This window comes from Chionomys nivalis, chromosome 17, assembly GCF_950005125.1.
Source record: "Chionomys nivalis chromosome 17, mChiNiv1.1, whole genome shotgun sequence".
Lineage (NCBI taxonomy): Eukaryota > Metazoa > Chordata > Mammalia > Rodentia > Cricetidae > Chionomys > Chionomys nivalis.
In genome coordinates, this window is record NC_080102.1 from 39372442 (window position 1) to 39393872 (window position 21431).

Here is a 21431-nt window from a genome sequence, read left to right on the forward strand (position 1 = left end):
ACACAACATTAATAAACGGCACTTGGACGTAGGTTTAACATTATCAGACTTTCTCTTCAAATGATGGTGGGCGGGAGGGGCTGCTGATAGATCTTCAGTCATGGTAGCATATATGGAGATCTCATATGCAAAGGCGTGAGGGACCAGTGTTACTGTCATCTTGTCCTGCACAGAGTGAGTTTGCAGATGAAAGTAGACACTATCCTTGGTTTAGGTGTTCGCTGGTTCTTCCCACTGTTAAACTGTGACATTCTGCCTCTCTCCTGCCCTAGATATCATTTCACTTAGATTAAGTGAAACATTTAAAAATGGTAGGAGAGGGCGGGGAGATGGGACAGAACAACCCTGTAAGACTATAAAAAATACAAAAACCAGATGTAGTACAATATTTATAATAGAAACTGGCTGAAGACACTACATGCTAACAGACGGTATGATACAGAGTAGGGTGGGAGCGGACAGGAAGGGCAGAGCCACAGGCCTACACCAGGAGCCTTTCGATAGACTGCTGGATGGACTGGATCTGCTGCTTTAGCTGAGAGCCTTCTTTGATGGTAACAGAACAGGCGATGACAGGTCTGGAGACCCCACAGGCCCGTCCTAGGGCCTGCTTGGAGCGCACAAATACATAGGGGACATTCTTGTCTTCACACAGCAGTGGGAGGTGCAGGATGATCTCCAAGGGCTCAGCGTCTGCTGCCATCACGATGAACTCAGAGATGCCTCTGTTGAGGGTTTTGGTGGCTGTTGAGACAGGACATAAAGTCAACAGATGACATGGGACGTGGGCAGAGCAGTCACAGCAATGCAAAGAACAAGTAACAGGTACAAGGAAACAGACAAAATGCTTAGAAACAAGTCAGGCAAGGTGGCACACACCTTTAATCTCAGCAATAGGGAGGCAGATCTCTGAGTTTGAGGCCAGCCTAGTCTGGTCTACACATTGAGTTCCAGGACAGCCAAAACTACACAGTGAGACCTCAAAAAGAGGACGAGGCGGGGGGAGCAATTTTCTGGCTGGAGCAGCCCTGTGATAAGGCACCCAAATGCTAGCCAGTTGCTTAATCCTTAATGTCTTCCTCACCCACTCAGCATAAAGATCGACCAGCGAGAAGTAATGCTTCTATAGTTTTAACTGGTCACCAAGCCTCAGTGCTCTGTCCCCACTACACACCCTAGTCTCACCACAGCACTGCTGCCTTGCAGACACAGGACACACCTTCCTTCACTCTGTGAGCTCAAAAAGAGGACACAACAGAACAGGCCCCAAAGCGGTTTATTTTGCCTTCTGCCACAACATAGGTAAAAGATTCTCATTTTTTCAGGGTTCTCCTAAAATCTCAAACATAGTATTTAAAAACAAATCAGCTCTACCACAGAAAATTATTTGGTTTTATTTTCTCTGGGCAGAAATGTCATGGTGCATGTAATTAGTCCACTGAAAAATTGCTCACTCACCAAACCAAGCTACAGCCAGGCATGGTAGAACGTATTTATAATCCCAGCACTTGAGAGGTGGGGACAGGAGGATCGGCTGGCTACAGAGTAAATTTGTGAGGCTAGTCTGTGTTCATGAGGCTCTCCCAAACAAACAAACAAACCAACAAAACACAAAACTCCCTAGCTTCAGTCTGTCCCTACCTGTACCACTTCCTCCACAGACAAAAGGGAAATGTTTCTGAGAACCATTGGAATCCATGCATCCAGGGCTGGAGAGGTGGTTCAGTGGTTACCAGTACTGCCTGCTCTTCCAAAGGTTCTGAGTTCAATTCCCAACAACCACATGGTAGCTTACAACCATTTATAAGGATGAGATCTGGTGCCCTCTTCTGGCCCGCAGGCATACATGCAGGCAGAACACTGCATACATAATAAATCTTTCGGCCGGGCGGTGGTGGCACACGCCTTTAATCCCAGCACTTGGGAGGCAGAGGCAGGCGGATCTCTGTGAGTTCGAGACCAGCCTGGTCTACAAGAGCTAGTTCCAGGACAGGCTCCAAAACCACAGAGAAACCCTGTCTCGAAAAAAGCAAAACAAAAACAAAACAAAACAAAAAACATAATAAATCTTTCTTTTCTTTCCGAGACAGGGCTTTTCTCTGTGTAGCCTTGACTGTCCTGGAACTCACTCTGTAGACCAGGCTGGCTTCGAACTCAGAGATACATCTGCCTCTGCCTCCAGAGTACTGGGATTAAAGGCATGTGCCACCACATCCTGGCATAAATAAATCTTTAAAAAAAAAAAAAAATTCACTGTAGTGGTGGGAACCGCCACTCTGTTGTAGGAGCTGCGGGCAGTGTTCCTTCCTCCAGCTCCCGGCCGCCTGGCTAGCTTATGCCCCGAAATAATTACACAGAAACTGTATTCTTTTAATCACTGCTTGGCTCATTAGCTCTAGCCTCTTACTGGCTAGCTCTCACATCTAGATTAACCCATTTCTAATATTCTGTGTAGCACCACGAGCTGGCTTACCAGGAAAGATCTTAACCTGTGTCTGTCTGGAGTGGGAGAATCGTGGCGACTGCCTGACTCGGCTTCTTTCTCCCAGCATTCTGTTCTGGCTACTCCGCCTACCTAATTTTCTGTCCTATTAAAGGGCCAAGGCAGTCTCTTTATTTAACCAATGAAATTAACACAAAACAGAAGACTCTCCCCCATCAATTCACCTCACAGTGCCAGATACTGGGGAAGAAAAAAAAAAGCATTAAAATCCTTTTCCTTTTGATGGTTCTAAAGAGTGAGTACAACTTCATACATAAAGTTTAACTGCCTTCCAAATGGCCCCATAAAAAATAAATTATATATTCAAGAGAAAGATAGCAAAATATTAACTAATGACTACATCCTAACTACCCAATACATCTTTCATTGGTCAGTAAAGAACTGGTTTTTCAAGAGAGGGTTTCTCTGTTTAACAGTTCTGGCTATCTCGGAATTCACTTCATAGACCAAGCTGTCTCAAAAGAGATCATCCGCCTGCCTCTGCCTTCCAAGGCCTGGGATTAAAGGTGTGCGCCACCACTGCCCAGTCTAGAGTGCACTGTTAGCCCAACTATTTAGGAGGTTGAGGTATGGGGACTTTGAGGCCACCCTGGGAACACAGCAAGACTCGTCTCCACAAACTAAAAACAAAAGTGAAGAAGGGTGAGGGAGAGTGAAAATAAAACACTCAGTCTTTCTTCCAAACTAGAAATGCAGGACACCCTGCTGAAAACAGGGCCCTTGGCACCCCAGAATCACCCTGGAGTCTCACCCTCGTTGGCTCCTTTCCGAAGCTGCTTGTAGTTGCACGACTGCTGAACAAGGTCCAGCAGCTTCTTGGTGAGGTGGGCATCTGCGAGGGGATAGGCCTTCGGGTTCACATCAGCCTCTGTCTGTAAGGAAACACAGGATCAAAAGGGATTTCAGACAAATGACAAAGTATCTACAACCGAGACAAGGACCAGCTTGGTTCTCTCCTTACACACAGACACATGCATATCTCCCCCCATATTTTAGGGAGAGACGATGTTCAACTTCAAAAACAGTCCCTAGGGATTCAACAAAGAACCCAACTAAGTACAGACACAACATGTCTATTAACACAGGCCTGACCACTCGTGCTGTCTTCTGGACTCCAAGGGCAAGAGTGATCACACCCCCCCAGCATACCCATAATTACAAAATAATTGTTTTTGTTTGGTTTTTAGAGACAGTTTCTCTGTATAGCCCAGGCAAGCCTCAAACTCAGAGATCTGTAATCACCACCAGGTAAAACATTTTTTAGGCGAGCGGTGGTGGTGCACACCTTTAATCCCGGCACTCAGGAGCAAAGGCAGGGGGATCTCTATGAGTTCGAGGTCAATCTGGTCACGAAGAGAGTTCCAGGACAGCCAGGGCTGTTACAACACATAGAAACCCTGTCTCAAAAAACCAAAACCAATACCAATGAAAAAAGATCCTTAAAAAAACAACTTCCATACTTTTATTTAGCCTTAGTGGGTTGTCTAGTTTTATTTTAGCAGTCTGATAACTAACATCTTCTATGGTCCTGCATCTATGTTTCGTGGAGATAACCTCATCCATCACCAAACTCACCAGGTCAGGATTTCCTACCACAACCACCCAGTTCAGAGCATAATATTCAAGTTATTCAAATTAATTTTGCCGATGAGGATATTAATATATACAGTTCCTTATAATGATCATTAAAATATCCTTTAATTAATTAATTAATTTTGGTTTTTCGAGACACGGTTTCTCTGTAGCTTTGGAGCCTGTCCCGGAACTATCTCTTGTAGACCAGGTTGGCCTCGAACTCACAGAGATCCGCCTGCCTCTGCCTCCCGAGTGCTGGGATTAAAGGCGTGCGCCACCACCGCCCAGCTTAATTGTATTTTTCAAATATACAAAATAAGGTTTTATCTTTTGACAAATTCAGGGCTAGTGAGATGGTGCTTGCCTCCAACTTGAATGATTTCAGAACCCACATGATGGAGAGAACCGACTTCCCCAAGTTGTCTACTGATCCCACATGTACATCCATACCAGTGAGCAAATGCAGTAAAAAAGAGAAAAAGTCAGGAGTTTTGGTCGTATGCCTTTAATCCCGGCACTCAGGAGGCGGAGGCAGAGGCAGGTGGGTCTCTGGAGACAAATGCACTCTTGGGCATGCAGAGCTGGAACATTTAGAGCCTATATTTTAAGTACCAACATAGTGGGTTCAATCTTCATTTTGGGTTGCTGGGGTGTTGTTTCTTTCCTCTCTTTAGATTTATTACTATTTTTCATTCACTTGTTTTTTTCCCCCAAACAAACTTAACTAGGTTGGGTGGACCTGAATTCCTGGGCTCAAATAATGCTTTCAAGTAATCGGAACTCCAAGTTCTCAAATATTAGACAATAATCCAAAAGTTTAGGCCTCTTTAATGTCATGTTTTTGAGGTGCTGGCAACTGAATTCAAGACTTTGGGCATGCTACCAAGAACTTAACCTATATTTTCAGCCTACACCTTTTTGAGACAAGGCTGGTTATACAGCCCAGGCTAGTCAACTTGAATCCCTAGCTTGATCAATTTGGTCTCCTTGGATACCTGATAGTCAGACATGCATGATTTTCATTTAGCAAATACAGCCATACATAACCATAATGCCTCAGTCAACTAGACCCTGCTCACATAAAATGCTTCAGGGAGCTGAAAAAGGCCAGTGACACTAGTCACCTTAAAGTTCTAGCAAAATACCTTCTTAATATCTGTAAACTCATCGCCGTGTTGCTAGCTGTATACAGGGGCACATAAAATTACGCACAGTAATAAAAGGCTTGCTGTTTATACCACACTGCACTTCCATATTCTTTTGTGTATTGAAAAATGTTTCCTGTAGACAGTACACTTGTCATGGCAGCAGTATCCCGGTTTCTAATCACGAGGACCAAGAATGACTGACTAGCTCTGGTGTGGCGGCACGCACCTGTAATCCCAGCACTCCGGAGGCCGAGGAAGGAGGATCTAGAGTCCAAAGCTAGAAGGTACCTGTCCTTGAGGGATGCGTGCGCGCACAGCAAGTCTTACAACTAACTCATTCTGCCCATTTCACAGTCGATGCAAAGTTCAACCTGAGTGCACCGGAGCTCAAAACTTTTCCCGGGTTCAGCACTGCCTTAGAGGCTTTCTCAAACCAGACCGGGGCGCGAACATTATCAAAGCAGAGAAGCAAAGGGCTGAATGAGTATCTCACTAGAGACGTGAAAGAACTCGGCCAAACTCTTTCCTCCTTACTGTGTTCCGATCCCAACTAGTTACGACAGGAACACGAGCTGGAACCCTCTCGCCTCAATATTCAAGCGGAGCCGAGGAAGCGTTATCGTCACACGTGAGGCTCTCAGAACCTCTGACTTCTGAGGTGTCGGCCTCACCGTAGTACTGCCCGAGCCTCCAGCGGAGGCCACGCCACATTTCCCTTGACCCCCCCACCATCAATCCTTAATGAGAGGGCGTGAAGACACACGCCTTTAATCCGGAGGCAGAGTCAGACGGATCTGAGAGTTCGAGGTCAGCCTGGTCTACGTGTCGGGTTCCAGGCCAACCAGGGCTACATACTGAGTCCCTCAAAAAACAAACCGTAATCCTCCCCAGAATTCCCTAAACCGGGTTAGTTCCCGACAGGACAGCAGATGCAGACCCCACGGAGCCACGCTCCTGAACCCCGGGGCGTGGGAAGCCGGTGGGTAGCAGTCAACTACCTGTGATTTCACGTCATCTTGTGGAGATTTTAAAAAAGGGAAAAAATAAGGGAAAGGCAATGGAGGTCGATGTTTCCATAGCCCTCCGCCATCCCACGTGGGGCGATCATTTTTCCCACGCTGCGCCCGGCCTCTGGCCACGCCCACCGCTGCAAAGTGGCTCGAGCCACAGCGGTCCCGGGCTTCCCGCCGCCTGAGTTCTCCACTCTGCCGCCCGCGACCACGCCGCGGCGGCCCGAGTTCTACCCCGGGAACCGGAGGTCGGCCATCGCCGGGCGGACGAGATGGCGCACGCGCTCCGCCTCCCATCGGCCGGAGCGAGCAGAAGCCCGCGTCCCCCGCTCCCCGCGCCGGCGGCCTCACACGCTCACTCACTCACCATGGCTGCGGTGCGCCGGCCTCGCCGCGGGTCGAGAACAGCCAAGCTCCGACAGACCGAAAGCGCCGCACGGAAAGACGAGCGGAAGTCACTTTCTGCGCGGGAGGAAGCGGAAGTGATATCACTCGGAGCGCGCAGTGACGTCGCCCCGGCCCCCGACCCACCCTGCTTAAATACTAAAACCGGTTTGTGTGAGGGAACGTGTTACTGGTTTCCTTAGTGACTTAGTGTAAATCGTCGGCCAAAACTGTGATTTAAACGTTCGATACAAAGGGATTCAAGGGTCACCATATAATTGCCATTTTTTTCTTGCTTGCTTTTTTTTTTTCGAGATGGTCTGTGTAGCCTCGGCTGGTCTTGCACTCACTCTCTGTAGACCAGGCTGGCCTCGAACTCAGATCCGCCTGCCTTTGCCTCCTAAGTGCTGGGATTAAAGGTGTGGGCCACCACCACCCAGCCATTGCCTTTTTGTTTTTGTTTTATTTTATTTTATTTTGAGCATATCTTGTACCCTTTGAAAATCCTCTTCTCAGGCCTGAAGGTGGTGGTGGCTTGCCTGTCACCCCAGCGTTTGAAAAGTGAGGCAGGAGAATTCGTTTGTTGCCCTCTTCGGGTTCGAGGCCAGCCTTCGGCCACATGAGACCTTGTCTTCCTCCACAAGAAAAATTTGAGGACAGCCTGGGCTATATAGAAAAGTCTTGTCTCAAAACCAAGAAACAAACAAAAAAATTCAATGAAGTGTTGTCAAACATAGTTATCCCACCATGCTGTAGAACATTAGAAGCTATTCCTTCTGCCCAAATGCACCCAACTACTCATCAACGAGATAAGCTTTTATTATGCCACTAGCTCCTTTAGGTTCAAAGTCCTCTGTCTAGTCTTTGTTACCAAGGGATCATCTTAAGCTATTTATCAGTCCCTCCCTGGGCACAGTTTATGGCCCCAATTATGGATGATATTTCCCTCGCTGTCCTTGGTGAAGGCTCTGGTACCAATGTCAGGGAAAGCTGAACAGGTCTCACTTGTACCCAACCCACTATTTAGCCATTTGGCCACATGGAGGCCATCTTGGAGTTCCTGTCTGAGCCTAGTCTGGTCTGGCCAGGAAAGGTTTCCTCTCCCAAGGGCCTGCTAGCCAGAACTAGCTAGAGCTGAAAGTGCAGCGGCAGGCAGGCTCCTTTGTGAGGTGGCCTCAGTGACAGAGGTACTATGAAGTAAGGGGTATATCATCCCAAACTGGCTAAGCCAGCCACACCAGTGTTTCCTTCCCACTCCCCTAAAACACCATCTACCTGACCTAATCTTTGCCATGTTGCTACCACTTCTGGGAGCCTGTGTCGTGGTGGGTCCATTCCATGGCCCTGAGTGGGATCCAGTAAGGGGCCTACTACCCCAGGATCAAAGCTGCAGGGACCCCCGGTGTTGTGGTAATCTGATTGTCTTCTGCCTTTTTCTGATCTGGCAGATCCGACAGTATTGGTACCGGGTTTCCAGGACCAGCAAGAAGAATGCCACCAAGGTAAAGGGGCCACTTCCTTAGCATCACAATTGTTAGTCACTTGCTACATGGACCCCGTTCTGTGTCTTGTGTATCAGAGATGAACTAAAGAGCTTAGGCTGGTCTGTGTAATTAACATCTAAGCCTTAAACCCAGGAGACACCCCAGATTCACCTCTGTTCCTCACTCCATACACTCAATCATTTGCAAGTTTTAGGAACCCTCCATGCAATCCATCACCCTTAGCTATGACTCTGGAGACCTCACTATACCACCCGGGCCGAGCTGCCAGCATGTAGTTCTGGACCATGGTAACCACTGTCTGCGTCTGCCTGGAGTAACCTTCCCTTTCTCCTTTTAAAAAAGTTATGTACAAGCCGGGCGGTGGTGGCGCACGCCTTTAATCCCAGCACTTGGGAGGCAGAGGCAGGTGAATCTCTGTGAGTTTGAGACCAGCCTGGTCTACAAGAGCTAGTTCCAGGACAGGCTCCAAAGCCACAGAGAAACCCTGTCTCGAAAAACCAAAAGAAAAAAAAAAAGAAAGAAACAAGCCATCAAGTAAGAAGTGTTGCTTAGTGAGAGGGAGAATGTTTAGCCAGTCATAAAGCCTTGGCTGTGGCTATCTGGGGGGGCCAGCCTCCAGGAGCACAGGGCCTTGAGAGGAATCCACAGAGTAGGTGTAAACTAGACTTTTCTATCTGAGGGGGTTTAGGAAAAGAAACATTCACACGCTTTCTTGATGGCTTCCTTCTTTATTCTCTGTTCTCTCTTGTTCTTTCTCTTTTTCTACGGTATGCTTTTTTTCTACAGCTTCTATAACCCAACAAAGTTTTTCAGGCAATATAGAACTTACAAGGTGGTTACATTCTGTTTTTCAAGTGAACAGTTATAACAAATACAGGCAAAAACATGTTTTTCATCTCCCTTATGTGATGAAACATTTATGTACTACAGGTGAAAAACAAATTGCCACAAGAACCCACATCCATTCATGCCCAAGAAGCTTGTTACAGATTAATCGTGCGGGCAAGCAAGGTGTTCTTGTCGGGTTTTTTTTTTTTTTTACTGGCAGGCTGCATTTTGCAGCTACAAAGAAAGGGCCAATTGCTCGATTACTCATCTTGAAAGGAGTCTTAAAGGAATTAAGTCTTAAAGACTTAAGGAGTCTTAAGGGACTCACAAACCCAAGCTTTTGTATATGAAAAAGAATCAGTCAGCTCTACTTTAAAATTTTAGGGTACATATCCACTCTTAATAGTTTTTTTTTTTTTTTTTAATATCAGGAGATTGAGGGCAGAAATGGGTATAAGGAATTAATCATCACCTTTGGTCATCAACCAATCCTAGCAAGGAAAGCTAACACAATCAGGGTGTATGTTGTATTTTGGATCCTACCCTAACCTAATGAATCAGACAACCCAGCTATGTGTTCTTGTGAACTTTAGCTTGTTTTCTGAGGATATTTATTTATTTATTTTGGTTTTTCGAGACAGGGTTTCTCTGTAGCCTTGGAGCCTGTCCTGGAACTAGCTCTTGTAGACCAGGCTGGTCTCGAACTCACAGAGATCCGCCTGCCTCTGCCTCCCGAGTGCTGGGATTAAAGGTATGTGCCACCACCACCTGACTTGAGGATATTTATCTTAAAACCGTTATCAAGGCATCTGCTCTAAACTGAAGTTATTTTGAAGCTTTATTTTAGCTAATGGTATATGACAGCCTCTCTCTCTCTCTTTTTTTTTTTTGTTTTTTTTTTTGTTTTTGGTTTTTCAGATAGGGTTTCTCTATAGCTTTGGAGCCTGTCCTGGAACTCGCTCTGTAGACCAGGCTGGCCTCGAACTCACAGAGATTTGATTTGCCTGTTTTTGCCTCCTGAGTGCTGGGATTGAAGGTGTGTGCCAGCACTGCCTGGCTATGTGACTGACCCTTTTCAGCATTAAGAGAATTAGAGTCAACCTGGTCCCTGAGCAGGTCCTAAGGTGGAACTTATAGGCCTTAGCTGTGAAACATATCCTTGTATTTATTTTTATTCATCAAAACTCTGTATAGGCTATCATTATTATTATTATCAATTTAGACAGTACAGTTTAGGGAGGGGTCATCTTCTTGACAATCTCTAGATAAAAATGCCCGGTAGAACGGGATGTTTCCAAGAGATGACCACACTATATTACAGGCAGTGGAGATCTTCCCACATCCACACACACCATGCTAGATACCGGAGAAAGAGAGCCGCAGCAAACATGTAAAGGCACAACAGAAGCAAAAGATATTCCAGGGTCTGCAGTCCCGTGGCCTTGCCTAAATTGGCCCATCAGAGAGTTTCCTCCTGGGAGGTTGACACCTGGAACTTCAATCACCACCTGCTACTCCTCTGACAAGGCCATCAGCATTTGGCTTCAAACACTAGCAATGAAAACCAGGCATGAGACTGGGCATGGGGCGCACACCTTTAAACCCAGCACTCAGGAGGCAGAGGCAGGCATCTCTGTGAGTTCAAGGAAAGCCTGGTCCATATAGTAAGTTCCAGGACAGCCAGGGCTATATAGAGAGACCCTGTCTCAAATGAAAGAGAAAAAAGCAAACTGGGTATGGGTGGTTTATACCTGTGATCCCAGCACTCAGGACCCAGGATGCAGATCAGGAGGAGTAATAGACTCTGTTTCAAGCCTTGCCTCCTCTTACTCCACACCAAGCAAGCAAGCAAGCAAGCAAGCAAGCAAGCAAGCAAGCAAGCAAGCAAGCAAGCAAACAAAAATCTACTCCTCAAAAAACCAGACTAAATTGGGTGGTGGTGACGTATGCCTTTAATCCCAGCACTCAGGAGGCAGAGGCAGGCAGATCTCTGTGTGTTTGAGGCCAGTCTGGTTTACAGAGTGAATTCCAGGACAGGCCCCAAAGCTACAGAGAAACCCTATCACAAAAATCTAAAATACAAACAAACAAACAAAAAACTCCAGCCGGACTAGAAGATCCTGGGTTCGAATTCCAGCACTGAAAAGATGCCCTGAAGCCCCACAACGTGACTTGTAGCTGCTGCTAGTGCAGACCTATATGAAATCACAGGACAAGCATTCTACACTGACCTTCTGTCCAACACCGTGCTTGTGTGCCAGACAGACTTCAAAACAGATCAAAACTCTGTGCTACATAAAACCCTAGAGTGGTTTCTGTGAGTCCACTCCCTTCTAACAAAACCAAAACCCTGGCCTCAATTCCAAGGCCTGATAGGGTCTAGCCTGCACCCATCTCTGGCCTCATTTTCCAGGGTTCTCCTTGTTGCTGGCTCCATTCTGACCACATGGCTGCTCCTTCTCTTTCTTCCTTGTTTTTTAACGCTGGGGCAGAACTCAGGGTCTCACACACTAGGCATTGTGCTGTGCCATTGAACAACAGTAAGCTCTCACGGAGCGTCTTTGCTGTCCTACGGACATAATCTTTCTTGTTCTCTTCCTGGGGTCTTTACACTTAATGTCTTTTCTGTCTATTGTACTCTGGTGTCACTTGGCTTGCCCCTAACCTCATTCAGTTTTCCAGACAGATATCACCTCCTCTGAGAGGCCTTCCTTGACTCTTCTGTCTAGCGGAGTTAACTGCAGCCCCTCCTATGCATTTATTTCCATTCAAATGCTTTTTCTGGGTGCTAACATGGATTTTTGTTTTGTTTAAGAAAGAGTCTCGCCGGGCGTTGGTGGTGCACGCCTTTAATCCCAGCACTTGGGAGGCAGAGGCAGGCGGATCTCTGTGAGTTCGAGACCAGCCTGGTCTACAAGAGCTAGTTCCAGGATAGGCTCCAAAACCACAGAGAAACCCTGTCTCGAAAAACCAAAAAAAAGAAAAAAAAAAGAAAGAGTCTCACATAGCCCAGGCTGGCTTCTAACTTGCTATGTAGCCAAGGATGACTCCGAACTTCTGATCCTCCTTTGTCTACTTTGTGAGTGCAGAGATTATTGGAGTGGATTCTTCCCATGCTCGGCACAGACTCTATGAATTGAGCCACAATTTGCCTGATAGTTATGTATTTGCTTATAGTCTTCTCCATGTCTAGATTATGGTTCCCAGCATGGACTTTATCTTATTCACATTGGTACCCAACACACAGAACGGTGCCTGGCTCAGAGCAAGCTCTCAGCATTTTGGGGTGAATACATGCTGTTTGCTTATGGGAAGTGCCTCCCACTTAGCACCAGCACCTACATCTGGGTAGTGGGACACTTAGTCGGATCTGTAAGGATCTCGGTCCTCGCTTCTACAGGTACCACCGCAGAAATGGGCAGTGTCATCCGCCAGACATGAAGCTTTCTCTGGGATGGTTCCCCAATTCTTTACTCTTGGAAGAATCAGGGACCTGGATGCTCCTGTCCAACAATGGACACAGAGGCAGAGATGGGGATACAGGAAGAATGTTAGACAACAGTGGGGCACCCAGTATCTACTGTCACCACAGAACTCATGCCAAGACCTGCCTTGGTTTGTCCACACCTCTTCTGAGTCCATGCTTTGCACCTCTTCCTTTTCAAGCAGCACTCGTCTTCTTCCTCGGGACAATTCTTGGGACGTATGGCAGGTCCCCTGGTGTTCTAGCAATAGCCAGGCCCACCCTTCCCTGGACATGTGCCAAAGAATGGAGCAGCTACTGGCTCCCTCCCAGGAGAAGGTGGTGCCAGGAGAGCCTGTTAGCCTGAAGTACCACCTCACCTCCACAACTTTAGCCATATCCCCTCTAAACTTCCCTTTAGTTCAGAGGTCAAAGTTCTGCCTCAGAGGGCTTCTGCCTGGTCCTCTTAACCAACAATTGGAACTGCCCACCAAGAAGTCCCCGGATAGCACACAAGATCCCTCAGAACCACAGGGTAAAACCCAGACAGTAGACATAGACTATAGTGAAGGTACTCCACAATACACAACCAGAGAGAGCAGAAGGGAGGTTGCTTCAGAAATACAAGCATCTGGAGACTTCCTCCCAGGAGACTATGGGGTGGAGAAGGCTAAAGCCCTGGCGTGTGGAAACCAGAGACTAGTCATGAAAACCGATGGAGAGATGTCAATGCCAGGGCGGGAGAAGCAAGACCAAATGGGAACCGAAGATAGAGAACAAACTGAGGAAGTATGGAAGAAAACCAAGGAGCCTGGGGATAAGAATCCTTCTACCCAGGCTCTTATGGGAGAGGATCAAGAACAGTTCCGAGGTAAAACCGACATAGCAACTCAGACACCAGAGTGGGAGAACAAGGAAGATGCTATGGAAACTCTGGCAAGGGGAAAGAAGAATGAGAAAGAAGCTAGAAGGGAGGATGAGGCAGAGGCCCAGGACCAAGGATCGGAAACACAGAGCTGGACTGGAAGTAGGAATAGTGAGAATTCCCAGATGCTAACTCAGGGGACACAAGGCCAGACTGGAGGGAATACAGGGACAGAAACTGAGGCAGGGGAAGGAAGAAGCAAGGAGACTGGAGGTGAGGTTGGTGTGAAAATCCAGACATCTGGGAGGGAGAACCTGAGAGAAGTCAAACAGCAGGACAATGGAGAGACACAGGCCCTGCGGTGGGAGAAACAGGGATGTATTAGAACTCAGGATGAGGTCCAGACTCCAGCGGGGAAGAAGCAAGGATGGAGAGGAAACGCCAGGCAGACCCAAGTATCTAAAAGAGAGGACCAGAATCTGTCAAGACAAGAAGTTCAGGTGGGGCTGAAGAAGCTCAAGGAGATAAAAGAAGAGGACTGGGTGGTTCTCCAGGCTTCGTGCTGGGGAAACCAGAGACTGGTGCTGATTGCAATGGACAGAGGACTCAAGATATCGTGTTGGGGGAATCAGGATCAGGTTGGAGGGGAATACGCGGCAGGGAGCCTGACACCTGAGGCTGAGAATCAGGGTCAGCGTGGAGGTAAAGCTGAGACTTGTCCAGTAGAGAGCAAGAACGAGGGAAAGACTGGAAAGGAAAATGGGATGGATGAGCTGGCACCAGGGGAGAGAGACCCGAGAGGGGCTAAAGGCGAGGATGAAGCACGGCCCCAGACACTTGGGGAAGAAAATCGGGATTGGTTAGGAAATGGAGTTCATAAAAAGATTCACATACCAAAACAGAAGAATCAGGAGCCCACAAGAGACAACAAGAGTGTAAATAAGCAGATATCTGAGGCAGAGAACTGGGAAGAAAAATCAAGTCATCATGTTGATGATACAACCCACACAGCAGGGTACAAGGAGGCAGAGAAGGCTGGGCATGAGGATGGGGCAGAAGTTCTAACACAAGGAATGAGGCTCCTGCGAGGAGCTGGAGGAGAGGAAGGCACAGAGACCAAGGCAGCCATGAAAGAGAGCCAGACCGGGTTAGGAAGTAACAGGGGTACAAACACCCATTCGTCAGAGTCAAATAACCAGACGCAGGTGGGACGTGCGGATGGAACGGACGTTCAGGCTCCAGAGAAGAGAAACCAGAGAGAACCTGGAGATGATCATGTAAAGACCCAGAGACCCGAGAGCGAGAACCAGGGACAGTTGACTGAAACTGGAGGGAGCTGTTCTACCAGGTGGAGGAGCTGGGAGCAGGCTAGAGGGGAGAATGCTTCAGAAAATGGGGCGCTGGAGAAGAAAAACTGGAGAGAGGCTGGAGGCGAGGATGGCAAAAAGATCCAGAGAGCCAGAGGAAAGAATCAGAGAGTGTTAAATGAAGCTAATGGACAGACCTACTTGTTAGAGTGGAAGACCCAGCAAAATCTCAGAGACGGGGATGATGCAGAAATTCAAAATCAAGGGAAGAGAAACTTGAGAAATTTCACGAGTGATGGTGACCCAGAGACCCAAGCCTCGGTGGGACAGGACCAGAGACAGTCAGGTAATGAAACTGATGGAAACATTCATACACGGGGGCAAAGAATCCAGAGCAAGGGTCCGGATGCTGCTGCAGAAACCCAGGATGTGGGGGCCCAGAGAAAATGGCGCGCTGAGGATTCTGAACAGTCTCATGTGAGGAGGAGGGGAGGCAAGGGCCATGTCAGAAGAAAGGATGCTGTCAGGCCCAGTCTTCAGGGTGACTCTTCTGTGACAGTGGGACCCCCGGGCAGGAAGTACAGCTTGGTTCAGCCAGCTTCTCTCATTTTTAGGCACAAGCAGCCATTAGGTGGAAATGGTGTGGACTCTGTCCCCTGTCCTGAAGAACATCTAAGTAGCCAGGACACAGCCCCTGCCCGGAAGCACAGAGGTCGGGTCACTGAAGGCTCCCAGGGGTCCCAACCTGGATCTCAAAGACAAGAAAGGGACAAGCGGGTGGATGCAGGAAAGGCATCCAGGACATGCCAGCACTCCCACCCACAGCCTCAGGCATCCTCTGTCTTTCCCTCCCTCCTGTGTCCCCAAGTCTCCCAAACTGCCCCAGCTCTGGCAAGTGCACCCGTTGTTCTCACCGCTCTGCCCAAAGGGCCAGCCCTCAAGAAGAGCAAGCATCTGCTCCTGGAATCCCTTATGAAGAGGAGGATTGCACACCTGAGGTGGGGCCTCCCTCGACGAATCCTAGAGTCTTACTTACTTTTTCACTTCTTAGAATCTTGCTCTTTGCCTCGGGCTGGTGTGAGGCTTCCTGGAGTACACAGCAACCAGGATCGCCAAAGGCAGCAGGAACGGCATTGTGAGCCCCAGGGATCCCCGTTAGGCCCTGAGTCTCGAGGCAGCTCTCAAAGCTGTCCAGTTCTTGAAAGAAAAAGCTCAAAACTTTCTACCCAAGTCCAGGCTCTGGAGAAGTGTAGGCCACCCAAGTCAGAGCCAAAGGGCAGCTCCATGCCACCTAAGAAACCCAGGAGAACTAGACCACCAGGGGGCGCAAGAGAACCACAGATTCAAGAGGAGGCCCTGAAGACCAATATCCCTGCTCCGAGGAATCCCAGGCCAGCAGCAGAGTCTAAGAGCTGGTGTGGCCCAGGGCAGATCCAAGAGCTTTCCACTGAGAGCAGCAGGGGCAGAAAAATGGCCAGGCCTCGAGTCTCCCATGTGGAAGAGAGGGCTTCCAGCAGGGTGAGGGCTTTATCCTGCACAGAGGGCCACAGCCACTGGAAGAAGGAATGCATAACAAGGGAAGCCTCTGAGCACCCCAGACTCAAATGCCAGCAGCCCCCACACTGGAGAAGTAGAAGCATGGGACCTGCAGAGGGCAGAGGGGCCTGGCATCTGCCTTCCCCCTCTTCTGCACGTGTCTCCAGCTTCAAGAACAATGTCCACTCTGCCGCAGCCAGGCTGAGCATGACAATCTTGAGCAAGATGCCACGGTCGCCACAGCAGGCTAAGCCCCAGCGCTCAGCCCCCCTTCTTACCCTGAGGAATCCTACCCCGCTTTCCAAAGTGAGTGACCCATACACAAGGGCAGACGGCACCAGTGCCCCCACTGCTTTGAAGAGGGGCCATCAGTCACCAGAGCAGTGCTGTGCAGGAGTGACTGCTCCCCAGACTGAGGAGCATGAGGCACCTGGGAACCCAAATGGGGCACCCCCAAATCCAGCAGTTTCACAAAAGTTTGGTTTTATGAGGCACTTGAGATATTTTCTCGGACGGCGTGGTCTTAAAAAGCAGGCCACAGGCCGAAGTCCTTAGGGTGTGCCAGAGAAGTCACGAGAGTGATCTGCTTAGTCCCAGGGCCTCTAATAAATTGGTTATTTGGATTCTGTAGGGCAGCAGATGCTTTGGCGTGTTGTCCGACTGTTCTCTTTTGGGATTTGGGATTCTTTGGGGACAGGATTCCACTTCTACCCTCCGGTTTTGAGGGCTAGCAGAGTGTAGGACGATGCAGTGTCATCTACTACCAGCCCTAATGTTGAAGGGAGCAGGCCCCTTGTTCCGTCCTGCCCGGCTAGCTTACACCAGAAATAATCACACAGAAACTGTATTAATTAAATTACTGCTTGGCCATTAGCTCTAGCCTCCTACTGGCTAACTCTCACATCTTGATTTAACCCATTTCTTTTAAATCTGTGTTCATCACGAGGTCGTGGCTTACCAGGAAAGATTTCGCATGTCTGACCTGGCAGCTCCATAACTGCTCCCTCTTTCTCTCTGATTCTCTTTCTTCCTCCCAGAATTCAGTTCTGTCTCCCTGCCTACCTAAGTTCTGCCCTATCACCAGGCCCAAAGCAGTTTCTTTATTAACCAATGAAAGCAACACAAATACAGAAGGACCTCCTCCACCATCCTAACCTTCTTAGCCCCTCCCCCACATTCCTAGCTCCTCATGGAAGAGTGCGTTGAGGCTGTGTCACGGCTTTGTTTTGCCCCATTCCCAACTAATCCTGATGGAAGCAGGGTACTCAGCCCCGGTTGTTTGGAGGGAGGAGTCGCCCTCTGCATGAGACACTACTATTCAGACCCCTTTGAGGTCCTGTCAAGGCTGAGAAACCATTGAGAAAGAGGGGACAGAAAGACAGCAAGAGGCAGCAAAAGAGGACCAGAGAGAAACCGTGTCTTCTGGACCTGGCAGAACTGCTCCACCTATAAACTCACAGCGCCTATGATCGCCTGCACAAGACCTGTACAATATCAAGCCAGTCAGCATCCTAGTATGGAGCGGGAAGGGATGAAGAAGCCTCCACTCCTGGGGAGCCCTGCAGACTTGATGGTCTCTGTGGAAGGGGAGAGTCAGTTTTCTTTAAGGTGTAGCTCTTGATAGATCAACCATACTCTAATGGTTGACCCCATACTCAGGAGTATATGTGTTATGATTTCAGCCACAATAGGACTGATACTTCTGGGTTCTAGGGGCCATGCATGTACAGACAAGCCCTCAGAGAGAAGTGCCTAATGGCCTCCAGGTATGTTAAAGGGCCCCATGTGACCCACATATGACTCAGCTAAGCCCTTGCGGGCATGCGTGAGTCCTGTCACCTACATATGCCATAGCCACACTAACCCCTTGTGCCCATGTGCTAGGCAGCTTTTAAAAGCGGACATGCCTCCAACTTAAAGGTGGGTGGTGGTGGCGCATGCCTTTAATTCTAGCACTTGGGAGGCAGAGGCAGGCAGATATCTGTGAGTTTGAGGCCAGCCTAGTCTACAAGAGCTAGTTCCAGGACAGGCACCAAAGCTACAGAGAAACCTTGTCTCGGAAAAAAAAAAAGTGGGGAAAAAAATGCCGGGTGGTAGTGGCGCACGCCTTTAATCCTAGCAATTGGGAGGCAGACGCAGGTGGATCTCTGTGAGTTCAAGGCCAACCTGGTCTACAAGAGCTAGTTTCAGGACAGACTCCAAAGTTACAGAGAAACCCTGTCTTGAAAAACCAAACCAAACCAAACCAAAACAAAACAAAAAAAGCTGGAAGCGCCATCTTCCTCTCTCTCTCTCTGCACACTGACTTCCCCAGGCCCATACATGCCCCCTCTAATAAACTCCTAAGTGGATTTGTTGTGTTCCATGTTTCCTTCTCACTTGCATCAGGTAATTTCAATATGGCAGTCTAAGCTGGAGCCAAGAAGCTCTTTAAAACAAATACACAGAGCGAGGCGTGGCAGCTTGTGGTAGTTTGAATGTAGCTGACCCCATAAACACACAGAGAATGATACTGTTAGCAGTGTGGCCTTGTTGGAGGAAGTGTGTCACTGTAGGGGTGATCTTTGAGGTCTCACATATTCTGAAGCCACACCCAGTGTTTCAGACTGCTCCCTTTAAGATGTAGTAGGACACTGCCGCTTCTCCAGCACGATGTCTGCCTGCCCAGCACCGTAACCCACCATCATAATACTGGACTGAACCTCTGAAAATGTAAGCGACCCCAATTCAATGTTTTTCCTTTATAGGAGTTGCCATGATTATGGGTGTCTCTTCACAGCAATAGAAACCCAAAATAGCCTGGCGATGGTGGCGCACGCCTTTAATCCCAGCACTCGGGAGGCAGAGGCAGGCGGATCTCTGTGAGTTCGAGTCCAACCAGTCTCCAAAGCTACAGAGAAACCCTGTCTGAAAAAACCAAAAAAAAAAAAAAAAGCCAAAAACCAAACCACAACAACAAGAACAAAAAACCCAAACTAAGACAGAACTTGTGGTTTAGTTAGTGTTTGACAAGTTGACCCTGTCTTTAAAAAGTGGCTGGGAGGGAGGCCTGTCCTGGAACTAGCTCTTGTAGACCAGACTGACCTCGAACTCACAAAGATCCACCTGCCTCGGCCTCCCGAGGGCTGGGATTAAAGGCGTGCGCCACCACCACCAAGCTGAAAGCCCCTCTTCTTGAGTGTGATTTGGCACTACTGACTTCCAGCAGCGAGGTACAGCGGAGATGATGGAGCAGCCCTCCCGTCTCGGTCGCAGGAGAATCAGGAATTTAAAGTCATCCTCGGCTGCATTTCATGTTTGAGACCAGCCTGAACTACACGAGGGCCTAACTCAAAACAAAACAAAACCAAACAAACAAAAAGCAGGCTGGAGAGATGGCTCAGGGGTTAAGAGTACTTGTTCTTGCAGAGGACCTGGTTTTGGTTGCCGACACTCAAATGGTGGCTCCCAAGCCTCCTTAACTCCAGCTCCTGTGGATCTTTCTGACCTCCAGGCACTCACGTAGTGCACATACACAGGCAAACACTCATACGTAAAATTAAATCTGAAAACAAACAAACCCAAGTAAATAACAGCAGAAATCAATTTTCTTTCTTTTCTTTAAAGTCTGACAGCTACTTTATACTTTTCAACTTTCGATGTACTGAGCACCACTTCCTGCCGAGGTCTAGGTAGTCCTTTTGGGTTTCGTTGCACACAATTCAGTCCTTGCCTACATAACCCGCCCTTGCATCGGCTGCTCGCTGGCGCTGACTGCAGCCTCGGCGCACAGGAGACACGAGCAAGTACACGTGTGCGGTTCGCGCTTCCAAGTGCGCTTGCGCAAAAGCTGCGCGGGAAAACTTGCTGCAGAGCCGGAGCCTGGAGGTGGCTGTGGTGCAGATGACGGCTGCTGACCATCCAGCGTTTGGGAGAGATGAAGAAGCGGTGCTGCTCCTTGAGAGGACCCATCACCGGCACGATCCGCGCTGGCTGCTGCCCGTGTCCCCTCATGTCTGCCTGGCCTGCGCACTGGAGCTGCTGCCGGAGCCCGGCGTGTCGGTGCGACCTAAATCCTCCCCCGTGGATCTGGCGCGGCCATTTCCCTCACCCCCCTCAGCAAGCCGGTTTCTCTGAACTAGGCTTTCCTGAAAGAAAACCCAAACCCCATACGCTTCCCCTAGGCTCGCCCCTCTCTCGGCTGCAGCGGCCATTGCTGCCCCCACATTTGGTCTCCCCTGCAGCCCGCTTCCTCACCCCTCGGTTCAGGTCGACCTTCCCTCAGCGGGTGCTGCCTGTGGCTTATCCTGTCTCTAGTGAGCCTGCCCCTGGGTGCACTGAGTTTAGATGAGCCCCGGAGCCACGTACACCCCTAGAGCTCAGCGCCCAACACCATTCCTTCCTTTCCCCACACCTCCTGCTCCCATGTTTACTGCCCTTCTCCCTCTTTAAGAAATAGTTCTGACTCAGCTCTTCCACCCCACTTCCTTTTAGCCCTAGAAAAATGGGTGAGAGGCTGTTTTGAGCTTTGCGATAACAGGAATGGCGACAGGCCGAGGTTCCTGACAGGCAGAAGTGGGAAGTCTTTTTTTTTTTTTTTTTTTTTTTTTTTGATACAGGATTTCTCAGTAGCCAGTCCTGGAACTCGCTCTGCAGACCAGGCTGGCCTCAAACTCACAGAGATCCTCCTGCCTCTGCCTCCTGAGTGCTGGGATTAAAAAGGCATGCATCACCACCACCCTGCTTGGGAAGTCAGTTTTGATAGGCAGAAGTCCCTACACTTACCTTAGTAATGCTGCTAGTTTGGAGACAGGATCTCATAGATATTCCAGGATGGCCTTGACCACACAGAGATCTGCCTGCCTCTGTCACCTGGATGCCGGAATTAAAGGCTCACATTGCCATGCCTAGTGTTTCCCCCCTTTTCTTGGCCTGCTTTTGTCTTGGGCATTTCGCAGGAACTGTACAGGGGACTGGCCAGTGTGAGGGTTTATGTTTTTTCCTCTGTTTACTGCTGAGGCTCATGAAGGGTTCCCTGAATCCTTTCCTGGGACTGCTGAAGAGGAATGAGCATGGGCCTTAGCAATGTCTACTTAGAAACTTGGATTTGAGTCCCTGGGAAAGTCTCTGAGCCTGTCTTCCTCATCCACAAAATATCGGTTTTTGCTCGCTTCGCCAAATTGTTAGGCTGAGATGTGTTGGTGGCACACACTTGTAATTACAGCACTTGGGAGATAGAGGCAGGAGGATCAATTCAAAGCTAGCCTCAGCTACACAGTGAGTTTGAGGCCAACCTGGGCTACATGAGACAAAAAAAGAATGTCTCTC

At 48.8% G+C, this 21431-nt stretch overlaps 3 protein-coding genes across 3 annotated transcripts in view; 2 read left to right on the forward strand and 1 right to left on the reverse strand.

The window, feature by feature from the left end:
• Positions 1-376: 376 nt before the first annotated feature.
• On the reverse strand, positions 377-6701 carry Snu13 (small nuclear ribonucleoprotein 13). Its single transcript, XM_057792109.1, has 3 exons — positions 6604-6701; positions 3255-3375; positions 377-744 (listed from the first exon to the last, which is right to left on the reverse strand). Exons 1-3 carry the CDS (start codon positions 6604-6606, stop codon positions 482-484), a joined length of 387 nt encoding a protein of 128 aa, XP_057648092.1. The 5' UTR covers positions 6607-6701; the 3' UTR covers positions 377-481.
• A 1211-nt stretch (positions 6702-7912) lies between these two features.
• LOC130888897 (uncharacterized) lies at positions 7913-16679 on the forward strand. Its single transcript, XM_057792266.1, has 2 exons — positions 7913-8122; positions 12354-16679. The coding sequence occupies exons 1-2, from the start codon at positions 7913-7915 to the stop codon at positions 16677-16679; spliced, it is 4536 nt and encodes a 1511-aa protein (XP_057648249.1).
• A 3327-nt stretch (positions 16680-20006) lies between these two features.
• The window catches only part of Mei1 (meiotic double-stranded break formation protein 1), a 62990-nt gene continuing 61565 nt past the window's right edge, over positions 20007-21431 (forward strand). The window contains exon 1 of the mRNA XM_057792249.1: positions 20007-20165. Coding sequence (XP_057648232.1) covers positions 20007-20165 — 159 coding nt within the window. The remainder of the gene's footprint in view (positions 20166-21431) is intronic.